The sequence below is a fragment of the Rousettus aegyptiacus genome, unplaced genomic scaffold (genome assembly GCF_014176215.1).
Source record: "Rousettus aegyptiacus isolate mRouAeg1 unplaced genomic scaffold, mRouAeg1.p scaffold_m13_p_12, whole genome shotgun sequence".
NCBI lineage: Eukaryota > Metazoa > Chordata > Mammalia > Chiroptera > Pteropodidae > Rousettus > Rousettus aegyptiacus.
In genome coordinates, this window is record NW_023416287.1 from 80,072,496 (window position 1) to 80,089,396 (window position 16,901).

General features: G+C 37.4%; 1 protein-coding gene across 1 annotated transcript; it reads right to left on the minus strand.

Annotated features, from left to right (window-relative positions):
- Positions 1–6,148: 6,148 nt before the first annotated feature.
- Positions 6,149–16,886, minus strand: STARD6 (StAR related lipid transfer domain containing 6). Its single transcript, XM_016129183.2, has 9 exons — positions 16,670–16,886; positions 16,146–16,432; positions 15,561–15,644; positions 14,125–14,218; positions 13,902–13,951; positions 13,355–13,481; positions 10,169–10,286; positions 7,874–7,967; positions 6,149–6,665 (listed from the first exon to the last, which is right to left on the minus strand). Exons 4-9 carry the CDS (start codon positions 14,212–14,214, stop codon positions 6,464–6,466), a joined length of 681 nt encoding a protein of 226 aa, XP_015984669.2. The 5' UTR covers positions 14,215–14,218; positions 15,561–15,644; positions 16,146–16,432; positions 16,670–16,886; the 3' UTR covers positions 6,149–6,463.
- Between the last annotated feature and the right edge of the window lie 15 nt (positions 16,887–16,901).

Here is a 16,901-nt window from a genome sequence, read left to right on the forward strand (position 1 = left end):
CCTTTTGGACTGGTTATATTTCTCAAAGACGATGCTTAAGATACCTATTTGGATTATGGATGTCTGGCTGCCTGTGTTATGGGAACAAAGTGTGAGGAGGGAACTAAAAGTTTCACCATTCAATATACATAAAATCACTTAGTCCTCTTATCTGTACTAACTTCCTATGTTCACAGCTGTATTTGGCATTGTCCAGTTCAGAGACCATCTGTTTTATTCTCTAGACAATAAATCTCTAGTCTTCTGTTGGGAGTTGGGGAGAGGATCTAAGGGTATATTTCTAATCAGTCTTCACCTGCTCCTCTATCTAGTCACGTTAGCATCACATCATTAATGTAGCGTAAGTCCTGTGGGGGAGAACCAGGCTCTGCCAGTTAGATGTACTCCCAGGATTTATGAAAGGTTAAAGTGCAGTAAAATGTACACAGTGAAGGCGAGATAGGGTGTGTGTTCCTCTTTTGGCTTTTTCCTGATGATAAGTAAGGTTAAGCAAGTATGAGTCATTTAAAAAAAAATAATATTCTTTAGTCATTTAAAAAAAAATAATATTTTTTTTAGTCTATATTCTTTAGGAGAGAGAATTGTTTTGGAGATGGTGACTGGGCTGCTGGTTCCAGTGCCTGGTCACCAGCTCTTAGACATCATGGAGTATTTGTGGAAGTAAAAGTAAAGATTTCCTGATATTTGAATCACAGATGTAATATACTTGTTTGCTGGAACAGTTCCAGTGTCGACTGAGAGGTAGCATCTCTTGGCAGGTCGCCTCCACAGTATTCCAGTAGACATCCCACAGGGCCTTCCCACTCTTCCAGCAACACTCTGGAATCTGATTACCTATAGTCACTCTATCCCTTTCTGCTTAAAATACCTAGGTTGTTTCTGTTCCTCACTGTTCCTAGAATGATACAAAGTTCTACGTCATTTTCTGAAAAGCTACTTGGATTTTTTTTTCTTATACTATCTTTTTAAACTCCATTTACTAGTCCTGTTTTTTATTTTACTTATTTTAACTATTTTTCTATATTAGGTAATACAAATGTTTGAATTCTCTGGCAGAAGATACTCTTTGTTATTTCTGCTGGTAACTTATTCATGCTGGCCTATTCCCTCATGCGTCCTGTGATTTTGGAGTGTGGGTTCACATTCGCTGGGCTTTATTTGTGGAACTTCTGTAAGGTCTGGTTATAATGTGTCTCTCCAGAAAATATATGTACTTGCTTCTGCCAGTACTTTTCGGAACGACAAGCTTGGACCATTTTAATTTCTCATCTTGAAAATTAAACCCTAGATCTGGGCAGACTGTGGGCATGAAATCTCAGAGGATAGTCCTATCCCCTCCTCTCTCCTCATTATTTTGTTTTTTATTTTGTGGTTGGATTATTTTTTCTAGTTCATATTTTACTGAGAGAATAGTCCTTCGAGGTTCTTGGTCAGCCTCATCCCAGTTACCTAATATGGGTACAGGGTTTTTTCTTCTATCTACAAACTTAGATTTAATTATTTTGTTTTCTTACTTATCATATTTCTCTCTTATGCATACTACCACCACTTGTGAATAAATTATTGTGTCGTGTGGAATTCACTGAATCCTGTTACTTCACAGTATTACCTGTTCTATTTCTTTTTCTGGAAGAAGATGTAACCTCAAAATATATAACTTTGTTCTCTTGTAAAGTTGATTCATGTTAACAATTATATCTCATTTTTAGTTCTCAAAGAGAGTCCTGCTTTTGATTTATAGAAGCGAGGCTCTCATAATTTGGTGATACTTGGGGTAACATTCCTTTCTTTCCTAAATTGTATTTGTTACATATTAGATTATACTAAAGTTTAAGATATTAAAAACTGTTTTTTTAAAAAATACTGAAGTCCTTTGAGAAAACTATAAACTTTCAAATGTTTCTGTCAGGAGAATGGAATTTTTATAGATATTTTAAGCAAGAAGAGATTTAATATAGTGAACTAAATGGTTGCAAAATCATGGAGGAGCTAATGATGTGGGTTCTAGGTTTGGACTCCAGAAACAAATCTGAGAGCTGGAGAGAATAGTCCACTAGGTAAGCTGTCTCTCTTGAAGCCATTGGTGGAACTGAATTCGAGAAGCTGGAATCAGTATGCTGTCACCACTGCCAGAAGGCTGGAGAACAGTTAGCCTCAACTGTGACCCACTAATTAGGAACCAGGAATCAAGAAGCTGCTGCTTCCTCTGTTGCTGATGCACCCCTCTCTTAGCACAGAAGAATCCAGCAGGTGGACACTGGAACACAGGGAAAAAAGCTTCACTTTTCCTTGTCCTTGATAGCCAGCAGAAACAAACAAAAAAAATAGGAAAATGCCCTCTGCTTCACGAGCCTCATAAGACTTTGTCCAGGTGTAACCTAATTTGCAACCAGAAGACTAGGTGCAGTTGCCCCCTGGGATGCATGTTTTTGTCAGCTTACCATCCTCTTTAATTAGAAGCAAGGTAGAATGGAGGTAAGCAAGCCAATACACAGAATCTGGTGTGTGTGTGTGTGTGTGTGTGTGTGTGTGTGTGTGTGTGTGTGTGTGTGTGTATGTGTGTGTGTCTGCACATATATATAAATTACTCTTGAATTTTTAGAAAGTGGATACTACAGTATATTTGTGTTGTAGTGGCAATTTCACTTCGTCTCATTTTACAAATAATACTGTAATAAAATTCAACCTGCAGTTAATTTATCTAAACTTCATGTGGTTACAGATATACTGATAGAAAAATTTGAGATGTTGATAATAGGACATTTCATCTTTAGACTTAGCCAGACTATCATATTCTAGTGTTAGCAACTTTTTGATGAGCACCCTGGCAGTGAAAAGAATTGGGAGGTGCACACTCCTAATATCTGAATATTTAACTAGGGATACACCAAAGTTTGGTTTTAGCCTTGGTGTTCAGCAAAATTCAATTGTTTGTTTTTTGGGTGGCTGAAATTAACTAATTCAACATTTATGGCATCACCAAAATTGTGTATGAAATTATTATGTAGGTTGCCATCATATCTGATCAGTGTTAATGATTCTAGTGATAAAAATAAGGCATTACATTTAGATGTGTTATTAACATCTGAGTATTCACTTTCAGATAGAGGTAAGCTTCCAGATGGAACCAAATAAAATCTCATGAGCTTTCTCTAATAATTCTGTCAAAGCATAAATTTGTAATTATTATTGCAAAGTAAAATGTTGCAATAATCAGTGATTATAAAGGCTCTTAGTTTTACATAGAAAACTATTAACAATTTTCTAATCGAGTAGGGAAAGAGATTGACAGATAATATGAATATTGAGAGAGTAAATGCTTGATAACATGTGGTGAACATATATTCTTTTTGAGTCAAGAAAAAATGTGGGTTATATGGCATTATTTTGGTAATAACTGCTACAAAAAGGGAAACTAGAAGTGGGCAGCTATACAAAAAAACCTAAAATACATCGTATTGGCTTTTGAGCAATAGGAAATTGAGAAAACTGTTAGCAGAGGATGGAATCATAGTGAGGAAGCTGCTTTATTAATAAGCTGTTATGAAACATTTGATAAAACAGCTGCCTTTGCTACTTTGGAAAACAGAAAAGATACCCAAGGAATTTTTGGCTCTGGGCAAGGTTTATCTCCAGGAAACATGTCAAGGACGCCACCTTGTGGCTTTTAGCTGCATGGGCTAAAGTACTACAAAAAAGAGTTGAGTTTTTGTTTTTGTTTTTGTTTTGTTCTGTTTGTTTTTAAAAGACTGGCTATGTTGCAAGGTGGAGTTAAAGGTAATATAGAGAGCCAGAGCTACCAAATTAGAAAATAATACTGTTCTCTTATCTCCAGCCACTCCAGCTAGCAAAATCTCCAAGACATGAATGAGCACATGTCGAACATCAAATCTATCAGATATTTTGCTAAAACTTCTGAGAAAGTTAGGCGGTACAGAGTAGATCTCCAGTGGACAAGAGCCTAAGGGTGTGGTCCTGCAGATGCCTGATCCAAAAGTAGCAGTAAGAAAATCTAGAGAAGCACATGATACCAATTATAGGTATGGACCATAACCAGATACAAAAAGTTCAAAGTTTTAAACAGTGATACTAGCAAAAACACCAACTGCCTGATTAAAAGATGGGTGAAGCTATAAAAATGCCTCTGGGCCCTTGACTTTTCTGGGGTAGGAAGCAGCCTGAGAAAATTACTCTGCTGCAAACAAGGATCATTTATTAAGACAGAATAGAGGAAGGGGCTGGAAAAAGGAGGACACCTCAGCTAGTGTCACCAAAAGTGATAGAGAACAGTGAGTCAGGGAGCGACTCCCAGAGAGCAGGATCGGGGTCTAACCCGGGATCATTCCCCCACTGCCAGCATGGGATATTAGAATTGTTATGAACTGGTATCTACACGCCTCCATTCTTCTCCCTTTCCAATGGGACTGTTTATTGCGGTTATCCTTTTTCTTCTTTTAATTGCATTGTGTGTGTGTGTGTGCGCGCGCAGAGGGGCAGGCAACTTTTTTATATCGTAGTCTCTGGATGGAGAGAAGCTGATTTGCATGTGACATGTCACAAAATCCAAGACTTGAAGGCTAATACTAGGGTCCCCACGACATCAGGGGAGGGGTGGGGAGGTGGAATGTGGACTCATCCCACGTCCCACTGCCTTGTTTCACCTTGTTGTTGCCAGCTGGGAGTGAAGGCCCCGATCCCCACTGACTCCTGCTCAGACACCAAAGAGGGTTTATTGGTTTCCTAGAGCTGCTGTAACAAACTACCCTCAATTTGGTGGCTTTAAAAAAACAAATTTATTTTTCACAGTTCTAGGGTCAGATGTCTATAATCAAAGTGTCATCAGGGCCACTGAAGGTTCCACTCCCTCTGAAGGTTCTAGGGGAGAATAACTTTATGATGAACGCATATTTTGTCTCATCCAGACTCTGGTGGCTCTAGGTGTGGCTGCAGAATTCCAGTCTCTGCCTCTGTCTTCACATGGCCTTCTCTTCACCTGTCTCTCTCCACTGTGAATCTCTTACAAGGACACTTGTGATTAGATTTAGGCTCCGCCCCAGATACTCCAGGATGATCTCATTTTGAAGTCCTTAACTTTTATCTGCAAAGATCCTTTTTCCGAATAAGGTCACATTCAAAGATTCTAAGGATTTGACAAGGACATAAGTTTTGGAGACCACCATTCAAATACTACAGAGAGAAACCTCTGATGGTGGGTATGGATGGAGGATCAGCATCCTGCTGGGCCTTGGTGACACCAGGGGTCAGGGGAGGGTAGTGAGGCTAGACAGACAGTGACTAGCCCTTCTTTACACTAGCTGTTTTTTTGTTGCTGCCGAGCGAGGTGGAAGTTCACTTTGCCACTGGACCTCACTGACAGTACCCCAGGAGGGATCTCAAAGCACTGCTGCCTGCTTCTGCTGCGTGGAAGATGGACAATCAACTCCCTGTTTGGTCAACCTATACCACCTGTAAGGGTAATCAGTGCTGTCTGTTTCTATCAGGTAGAAAATGGAAGATCAGCTCTCTTTCAACCTTGCCAACACCATGGGGTGTTGCCACCACCACCTGCTTTTGTGGGACTCAGGTGAGGTGAGGCGACATGGGGTGGAAGATCACCTCTCTGCTTGGCCCCACTGAAACTGTAGGTGAGGTGGTGCAATTTTTAAGTTGCTGTTTGGCTGGCACTGTCAAAAAGATTGTTATTCTGGTAGGCCACCCTTTTATTCATAGCCATTCTTATGGCTAGGAGGAACAGGCTTCTTGAAGCTCTTGTTGTTCCTGCCCATTGGTGGCTCCAGGCTGGAGGCTTCTGCAGCAACTTGTGTGGAATATATGGGAGGCACTAAGGAAATGCACAGAACTCACTGCGTGTCACTCCTCAAGTCCCAAAGTCCTAGGAAGTTTGCCTTCTTTCCACCTATGCTTGAGGGTTCTATGCTTGTGTGTTGTGCTTTTACAGGGTCTTACTTGTAAGAGAAAGGGTCTGGGCGGGATGGGCTACTACATCTTGGCCAGAACCACAAAATGATTCATGACTCAATTTTAAGTTCTAGATATCATTGGTCATAATTCTAGTGAAATTCCTTTCAGGTTTTATGTTCATGTTTCCTACAATTATCAATTTAAGCAGTAAGTGAAGGAAAAACAATTTAAAATATATTTTAATCTTTAATTAATGCTGACCTCTGACTGAATATGCTTTTTTGATTCTTTTGCAGAGCATTTTTCAGGGGGAAAAAAGCAAAAGATAACAGTGAATTAAGAACATTTGTTATTTAACATCATTCTTATATGTGATTAAAAACTATTTAATGCTGTTCTTTTATACAATTATGAGTTCCTATTTTCACAAAGTACCTTCAGTAATTTGCACAAGAATACTGTCTGGAATAGTTTCACAGAATTTATGCTTATGGACTTAGAAGTAAACTGCAGTAACTGCCACACATGATCTTAAATGACCTCATTTCTTCTTTAGCAATGATGAATGACCATTATGATGACATCCGCGTCCTACCGGAGCTTTGTATGTCTTTATTCCGTCCTTTGCGTTGAGGATGAAGCTTATTAAATTGGAAGGCATGGTTGCTTCAATTACTGATGGGGACAGTTTTCCTCTCATTTCTGTCTGGACAAACATCACTAATTTGGAATGTGCTGGGTTCCTGTAAACGAAGAGTTAAAAATATAAAGAACTTTTAGATTTATTTATTGCACTTACAAGCTTATAGAGAGCAGGAGGCTTGTCTTATTGATTCCCTCCATAGTGCTTACCATAGGATACTAAAGGGGAAAAAAAGCAATTTTCACACTCATAAACATTTTACATAAAAATATTAAGTAGTCAGACCATGTGTTAAAGTCTTCAGTTTTAGTCAGCTTTTCCTTCCTGTCATATTGACTTTCTTAAATTAAAAAGTAATGTATGCTTATGAATATTTAAATAATTTTCATAATTATTTCAAACATTCTGTTCCCAGATACAATCACTACTTATAATTTTGACTGTATCTTTTCAGACTATTGTCTATGTATATACAAAGGAGCATACATATGTACATATATGTACCCCATATATACACACATATACATTTTTGGTTTTACAAAAATGAGATTTTTCTGTAACTAGTTTTTTATTTTCCTCTTAGCAGGATATCATGCCTCTCTGTGTCAATACATATAGATCGGCTTGATTTTTTTTTTTCATATTGTGAGGTTTATATCTGACCCATATAAAGTTTTTATGTGTCAATATCTTTTACTTATAAAATCATTTAGCAAAAATTAAAATTTAGGAATCTGTGAAATGATACACATTAAATTACTGTACATGCATTTACAGAATGTATATTTTATGTTACCATTTTATTATTTCTAGGCTGGCCATCTGTGGGTAATGTCTAATCTCTTATTTCTCCAGCTCTTCCTCATCTGAATATACCTGTTGGATGTCTCATTCTGCAGACATCTATTGGAAAAAATTCCCTCACAGTAAAGCATTCAATGCTGATAAATCTATGTGTATTATAAGGAAATTTATTTTTAATTCACAAAAATTCCTTAATAATTCACAGAAGTGACTAACGGAGAAATATAAAACATTAGGTTAAGGTTAACCAGGGATGAGGGGTGTAGAATTTTGTGTATGTGTGACTAGTCACAGAAACCTCAAATCGTACTTTATACGGGATCATCCGTTCTGATTATACTTAAGATGAAAATACTTATAAAAATCATTTAAAGATCACATTTAGGGGTAATTTTCTTTCCAACAGAATATGCTAGTACATATTTCTACTAATGAGTTAGGAATTCTTTATTAAATCACAAATTGAACTAAAAAACTGTTAAAATAAACGCAAATAACACTTACTCTTGCAGAGGTGAACATATATAGCCACAGGTATGGTTGTAACCACGGATATAATTTGAAGATGGAGGATATGCTGGAAAATCCACACTTTTAGCTAAATAATTTAAAAAATTAAAATTAAATTTATTTCTCAAAGGTAAAAAATTCTATTCCCAGTAGCATATTTCAAAAAATGTATGACGCAATATTTAACTTAGTCATTCTCAGCATTGACATTTGTTTTATACATGTGCATGTATGTTTGTACATATGAATGTATACACAGGCCAAAACTGAGAAAATACTTGTCTGAGCACTTCTTACAGTTTTCATGCTAGAATTTCTAAAGGTGCTGCTAACTTTTACACATAGTAAAAACTGTTAAAAGTGTCATTTAGTCACTTTCTGAGATTTGAAGCAAAAGAAGAAACCCCAAAGAGAAAGGAGAGTGGGTTTATAGATTTCTTGTTAATCAATTTTTAAATAAAATATTTGATGTGTTTATTTGGTCTGTCAAAAAGATACTTTAAATGCCATTTTCTGCCAATTCCCTAACTTTAAAGTATAACTAAAAATTAGTAGAATCTGTTTTAGGAATTATACAGCATAACCGTATTGTATATGAATGTGGGAGGAGGGTGATTTGATTACAATTAAGTTTATAATTTATGTACTCTTTCTAAAAATATTTTAAAATATATTTGTTTATTCTGTGCATTTGAATCCTGCTCTTTACAGAGAAAATGGATCTTCCTATAAGCCATCAATTCTGAAGAAAGTACAATGGTAAGCACTAGCTTAGGTCTAGCTTAGGAGACAAATGTGGTGAATGAATTTTCTATTTTCATGACCTGTTCATCATCTTAACAGAGCCTGTATATTGGCATAATGGTACTGCCAGAAGTGATACTAACATATTTTTTTCCGTCTAAAGTATGGAGATTTTGTCTGTCTTTAAAAAAAAAACTTTGTTGTATTCCACAAACAAATACGGGTCTTTTGTGAGGCATACTGGGTGGTAGTTAGGACAGATTTTGGAAATAATAAAGACTTGATTTTTAATTCTGGTTCAGCTACTTGATGTCATGTAACTTATTTTCTGTATTCTTCAGTTTCCTTAATAAGTGAGATAAAGCATGCACAATATTTAGCTCAAAGCAAGGTACATAGTAAGCTAAATAGCAAAAGAAAATTAAGAAGGAAGCTATCAGTATTCATTGATAATTCATTCAAAGAAATTGCTTAAAGCAAATTCAGTACTGTATACTGAGTGACTGGTTACTACTGTTTGTTGATTTTAACTTCCATACCTCTTTTTTACCACTAAAAATGAGATAGAAATAGTCTTTCAAAACACAGAAAATAACAGATCTACGATTCAGTCAGCATTTTGTGTTGTAGGCAGTAAATACATTTTTAGCTGCCCTCATTTAAAAAGAGACAACTAAATGACAACTACTTGAAACTACTTGAAAGTGATGGACATCAGTGGACTGCGGCAGGGCTGACGGTGTGAGGGCTGTTGGCGGGGCTGTGACTCAGTCTGGACTCTGACACTTAGCACTACAGATATAGAGTAACTGAAACCTTGTTGAAAAATAATTCACAACACTTAAGTGTCTCTGTTCCCAAGCAGTTAACAGAAGGAAAGCTCTTCCCATAGTAATGGTGAGATTAAACTGAAGCATGCAGAAAAACAGGGTCTCAGCCACTGCCCTAGAAATCCCTTCACTGTGTTTTATCTCGAGTTGTCTGGGTCTAAAGGTCTGTGATATGAACTGGTACCTTTTAAGTGAATAATGCAAGTTAGGAAATGGTTACACATTGGGGTTTTACAGAGTGACATATTTTGAGGAGGCTAAGGATATATCAGAACCTCTGGTTTCTGAAAGAAATATAAGCACATTTATGTGTAGACCCACCTAGTGAAAATTTCTTCAGGAGTTTTATCAGTTACTGGATATGTCCATTTTATGCAATTCAAATATAAAATTTGCATAAAGATTAATTTTGTTTCTTAGTAGTTTTAAAACGTATGCTCTTAAGTTTTAGCTTGCAAGTATCTATTGGTACTCAGTGCTCAGGTTCTATACTGCAAAAAGGCCAGGCAGTGCCATAATCATCGACTATGATGTAAATGGCACCTGCAGAATTGGGTAAAATATGAGGCTTATATCTTCATTATACCTGTATTTTAGTCTAAGTAGCTTTAAAAAAAAGATTGAATATGTATTTCTCCCAAATATAAGTTAAAGGAAAAACATTTATTAATGACTCATAGTAATTCTAAAATGTGGGCAAAATGTTTCAACTTACAACTGATAACATTCACATTCCCTTCGTAGCGCTTGAAGTACACTAAGTCGATAAAGTCTCGGGGGGAAATTGAGCCCATAGCAAAACTCTGCGTAATGCTATGACATATGAATGTGTCCTGAAACAGATCAAACCATAAAGATTGCAACAATTATTGAATATCCGTTCTTTCGATTGCTACCCAAAAAATTTCACTGCACCAGGTGGTCTCTGTTTGGAAAAAGCAGGGCTTTGAAAGTTTTAAACTTATCGCCAATTGGCTTGCATTTTCAGTGTTAAAGGAACATTAGATCTATAATTATAAGTGTAAGGCAACAAAAGCAAAAAGTGGGACTACATCAAAAAAGCTTTTGCACAGCAAAGGAAACCATCAATAAAATGAAAAGGCAATCTACAGAGTGGGAGAAAATATTTGCAAATCACCTATCTAATAAGTACTTTTTATAATTATAAATGTGGAAAATTCAGAAGGAAATCCTGATATCTACTCTTTGAAATTTTAGATAAAGAAATTGAAGCCTAACAGCTGAAGTCACGTGCACAACTAGAGATAAATACAGAACTAGGACCCAAATTTTCTGATTCCCAGAATAGGACCATTTCTACCACTCCACACTAGCTAGGCAACATATTTCTGAAAAATATATTGATTTAACACTTATGGGGTTAAAAGACCTAAAATTAAGTGACCAATGCTATGTGCTGACATCTGGTCAAATAGGGAGGGTCTTGCATGGCCTAACTGCACCTTCCTTTCCCATAGAGGTCCCTCAACCAACAGGGTCAGGCACAGTTCCTGCTTATCCTGGGGTAGTGGGTTTCAGTTCCCTGCTAGCCTAGACGATTATTGCAACAACCAATTGCATACTCCTGTAGGAATCAGAGGTCACCTCAAACTGGATACTACAAAACCTGCCTCGCTGGTTATTCACTCTATTACTGAATGCAACATACATGTTATACTGCATGGCATGATGCGTCCTTGAGAGTTTAGCCAGGCTATTCCATGGTATTGTTGCTTCAGCATCCATTTTGTTTGGCCAAGCAGGCTGTGGGGACCTTAGTCCAACACTAGCCCTCTCATGCAAGTGCAGGCCCTAGATAACAGCTCATACGCACAAGCAAATATAAGTTCCTGATATGACTTTCCCAACAGCCCTGTGTTCGACAGTTTCCTCCACCTCCCAGAGCCCTCCTTCCCCTTGAAACCCTTAGATAAGATCCCTGTAGAGCTCACCAAACCCCTTTTTTGGTTTGAATTAACCGATCAGGCCTTAGCCTGGAACCCCAAAGCACTCCACCCACAGACCCTAAGAAAGGCATGTGTCTCAGGTCTTGCCTTTCTTTGCCTATACCCTACCCTGACCTCCCTGGGTGGCCCCTTGAGGCTTGCTGTGTAATTCTTCCAGGATCTGTAATAAATTTCTCTACTTCAATTTCTCCCATCTTTTGTTGAAAAATGGCTCACCATCCAGCACCCTATGCCACTTAATAAATGCCAATTTAACAAAGTCATAAACAGCCCTCCCTGGGGTGTGATTATTAATAAACTATTAATCTCATTTGTCTAGTATCAACTATCATGTGTTTGACTACCCCTATAACCCTAGAGCAGGAATCTCTCCCTCACCAATGGGGTGAATGAGTCAATTAACACACACCACTGAAAATAAACACTATAAATATTTCTAGGAAGGTAAAACAGTTCTTATAAGGTAGTGCTATTCAGAGATACTGTGGCATGTGTAAAGGGCCTGGAATTTGGAATCAGGAGATCAGGTCTAAATCCTCGTTCTACCATGTATTGGTTGTGGTGACCTTGAGCAAGTCACATAATTTGATTCTGCTTTCAAGTGTTTTGATGCCAAGTCTAATACTCTTTCCATTATTACAGCTGACTTGCAGCAACAGCGGAAATATCTGAAATGCTCATGAAACTGTATAACTAGCATCATACGATTATGAATGAAACAGCCCAATGTTTGGATTTTCATTTGTGATGGACCATATTTCTCACACACAATGTTCAAATCCAAGAGGGTCATGGACATGTGTTTTTGTTGATACGAACTTCAGGGCTTGTCAGATGAAGCTGACTTACCTCCCTGGGCTTCTCTACAACCTTTCCCCATCCTCTGACTTTAAGATCAATTTAATAAAAGGAGGTAAAAGGTAACGTACAGAGTTCTAAATAAATGACAAGAGTGGCAGGTTTAGTTGTGGGAATTTGTTTGTTTTGATAAGTGGAACATGGTTTGGAGACTCAGAAGAACCAAAGACTGAGTGAATTTTACAAATGCAACTGTGAAAACTATAAAAGTTTGCTTTGCTCCAATATTCACCTCTTTCTAATAAAGTTATTATGGGCCAAAAATGTAGAACTCAATTTTTAAAACAGCTTACCAAGGTATCATTTACATACCAGAAAGTGTAATAGACTCAATGAGAGGTCTATAGTATGCTGCACCAAAGTTTGAAATCCTTACCCCCACTTCTGCCCTCTCTCTGTTTATACCTCTTTCTACCACCTCTCATTCTTCCTCTCTCATCTCATTCACTTTGGTGTTCTCCTGAGCTTTCACTCTACCCTCACCTCATACTGATCATTTCTTCTCCCCACTTCTAAGCCCTCTTTGCCTCTATGACTTTAACTTCCTACACCAATTACCTGTATTTCTTTTCTGTTTTTATTCTCTCTTCATCTTTGAGAGAATATATTTAAGTGTTTCTAAAACCACTACAATCTATATGTTATTTCACACTTTATCTTACTCTTAAAGGTTACATGCTGTTTGTTCTTAAGTCCTTACGATATGTGTCTGCATTATTTCTGTTATCTAATATATTAGGACTAATATAAATCTACTGACTTCCTATTAACAGGCATGCTTAATCTTTTTTCCCCACCTCATATAGGAGAACCCATGAGTTCATCCCCTCATAACCAAAGGCACACATCTTCAAAAGAGCTGAGCAGATTCAGAGTGTGGTATGCATTTAAAATAGAATGAAGCTAATTGGAATCAAACTCTTGCGTAATAAAGAAGGAAGTTTTAAGGCTTTTATTAAGATTTCAGCTTAATTTGAAGGGTCTAAATAATAATATAGGTTAAGAAACTTAAATTGCTAAGATACAACTAAAACTATATTAATACAATAAAAGTCCAATATTAAAGAACATATTACCGAGTCAATCTTCTGCACCATCTTATACACTTTCAGTGATTTATCCCATGTAATTCTGTTTTCAGGTTTGTAGAGGAAATCAGAGAGTTTACATGTTGACTCTGGAATTATTCCTTCAACACGGTATCTGTAGTTAACAAAATTAAAAAAATTCAAAATTTAACAGGTAGTCTAAGTTAAATATATGTTACCATAGTATAAAGTAGACTAGCAAATAACAGTAAAAAAAAACCTGAAGGTAAAGTCAGCAATTGAAAACACTAATATTCAATTGGAAGCAAGGTTTATTTAAATATGCATTGCAATAATATAAATTGTTTCAAAATGTATTTTTTTTTTGCAAATTTTTTTTATATTTCTAGAGCTGTCTTTTGAAAAGCACTACTTTCAGTTAGGATTTTTCTAGAATCTTTCTCATAAACATTTATCTGCGATTTTATCATAAGCCAACAGTAATGTACTATCACTAATGAAGCTGCATTAAATTCTACATACATCAATGCCATCGAATTTAAAACAATGATTGTAAATAGAAAATTATACTCACAAATTTCCATGGAATTTTTTGGAAGCCTTGCTGGAAACGGTTATTTTTTTCTCAAAGGGGAATAAAAATTCACAAATAAATTAGCTATCACATACAGAAAAATAATGAAACAAAAACAAAAATATATTTTTTGTTTTTAAAAAGTATTTAAAAAATGTCTTTACAACAAATTGCTTCACCCTAAGAAACAAACTCTTTAAACAAATTTAACTTGTTTTCTTACTGAAGTTTTAACCACTTTCCAGCCCGATGTATCTTGACTGTAACTTAAAATGTCTTGAGCAGTTTGTTGGGCAAGTGCCTTATAGTCCATCTACCTGTAAAGTTTCAAAACCAAATGATTAATAATCACACAAAAAGTTTTAAAATGCTGTAGTACATTTTAATACTATTGCTACAGCACCCACCACATAGCAATGAGCAGTAATTACTTGGTGCATGCATGCACGAATCCCTTCCTCTTTATTTACTCTTTCAAATGAGAAAACTGTGGTGCAGTACACAGAGCCAGCAGGCTTTGGAGTCAAGGAGACCTGGGTCAAATCCTGTCTCTGTGACTAATTGTGAACTATGTTATTTCGTATTTCTGTTTTCCCATTTTCTCAAGTTTTAACGTTGGGATAATACCTAACCCTGTAAAATTAATGTGAAGATTAAATGAGATAATGAACTTAAATGTCCTACCCCATTCCTTGGCACATAACAGTCATTTGATAAATCATTGTTATTTCTAACAGCTTATTCATGCTTGCTTTCATTTGTGAAGCATAATAATCTGTTGACCAGGTGTTCTTGGGAATTATGCTTTATAAAATGAGCAGCAGTGGCAGTAAATGCTCTGAACCCTAACTTCCTCTCCAAAGGCAACTCCTGTTTTCATCTCTCCCACTCAGTTGCAGTCATATTGAGCTCCTGGCTGTTCTTCAAATACAACCAAGTACCTTCATTAGTGATAACACATTTAATACATTAGTGATAACTCAGGGTCTTTGTATTTGCTGTTCCCTCTGATTGTAACATTCTTCCCCAATATGAATGACTGACTCTTCTTCATTGGTGACTGGTTAAATGTCACCTCTTCAGACAGGATATCAAGTTCAAATCAATTCAGTTTAAACACATTCACTGAACCCTTCCTAGGAGTTAGCTACTATGGTAGTTGTGGCGAAAACAGTTGAATAAGATATTGTTTCTGCTGTGAGTGACTTTGGGAAACTGGAGTCTCATTGGCCCTTTGGCTCATCATCCATTTTTCAGTTAGGGGAAGCTGGCTGGTATGGTGGAAAGAATGTGACAACACAGAGATGGATTCAAATCCTGCCTTTACCATTCACCACTAGCTATATTATTTTGGGCAAACTGCGTAACTTTTGAACTTTCAATTTTTTCATTGAAGAGGTTAGTTTCTGTTCTTAAAATGCACATTTAAAGCTATCTTAAAAAAGACCCCCGAAGACTTACCTCAATAAACCTTCTTAAAGTTTAATTATCAGAACATGTCCTCCTTAGCTCTCACCTACCTCTTTAGGTTGAAACAGAAATCTATTTTCTCTTGTTTAGTTCTATAGCAAGGAATGACACCTAGTTGACACACATATTTGAAAAGCTTTCTTAAACCATTATAGCTCCTCTTTCCTAGTAGATTCTTAGTTTCTTTACCTTTCCTAAGAGATCTATTCCCGTATTTTAATAACTATTGGGACTTTTCTCCAAATCCTCATTGAGATCTCCATATTTCTTAACCTGTGAAAAAACAAAGTGGAAGTAGAATTACTTTGATTCATGAATTATATCAATATATTTGATCATTTCCTTTGTATCTTCTCAGTGTCCTTTATTTACAATTTATGTCCTCATTAGGAAACATTTGTTATATATGCCCCAAGATGGAATAAAAAGGTAAGAGAAACATTAAAGATACCCAATGGCTGGTCCCTGACCCCAGGTTTTCCCAGCATATAACATGGTCCTTTATTTCCTATCACAACATAGTTGATATTGACTGAACTAGGAATTGCATAGGTTATTGGAAAATACCATTGAGTGTAAACTCCTGCAGGTACTTTGTCTTATTCATTTTCAAATCACCTAGCACTTACTGCCACAATAAACATGTTTTATTGAACCACTCAGCTGAAGTTTATAGCTTTTGGACTTTTTCGTTTGCAAAGAAAAAGGGTAAGGTTAAGTTTAATGGGCGAGAAAGGGTGAAAAGAACAAACGGCAAGACTAGAGTTGTATTACCTGGTGATGTAACATTGGATGACCTGGAACATTTTCAGGTGGAGTAATCAAGGATATCTTCGCCCACTGGGTCAGTGGAAAATAAACATAAACCAATGTTGAGATGGCATCTGTTTTTGATACAACACTTGGTTGAAACTGGATTCTTCGCACCTCATATCCTGACCCAGCTTTGTAGACGGGTTCACACATGTTGTTTGTGGGTCTTTACATCTGTTTGTATAATCTCCCTCTTTTTGGGTTGCCTGACCGGATCCCCAATCCGTGCTGGGTCACTGCCATTCTTCCTGGGAATTAAGGTCCCCAAGGCGTTTGTTAAATCCCATCCCTGCCCAAACTCCCTCTTCCCATCCTGCATTTGATTTGAGTGTGAGGAACTGGCAGGAAGCCCAGGAGGGATAAAATAGGGAAGGTACTGAGGAAGGAGGGAAGGAGGGAAGGAAGCGGTTGGGGTAGCCGAAGCCCAGCAGAGATGGTGTCTTATCCCGGAGGAGGTGCTCTGAAAGCGGGGAGGCTGAGCTCACCTGGAAGGACTGGGGAGGTGGAGCTCGCTCTAGGCAACCGAAATGTCAGTTGCAAGTGTCCCAAGTCTCTCCTTCCCCACCCGGTCCCACCCCCCGACACAGCCACAGGAACCCGCCCGAGGCTCAGCCCGTCATCTGCGCAGCCCGGCAGGGAACAGCTGTGACGCGGGAGGGGCCGGCGTGCGTGGTCGGCGTGCGTGGCCGGCGTGCGTGGCCGGCGTGCGTGGCAGCG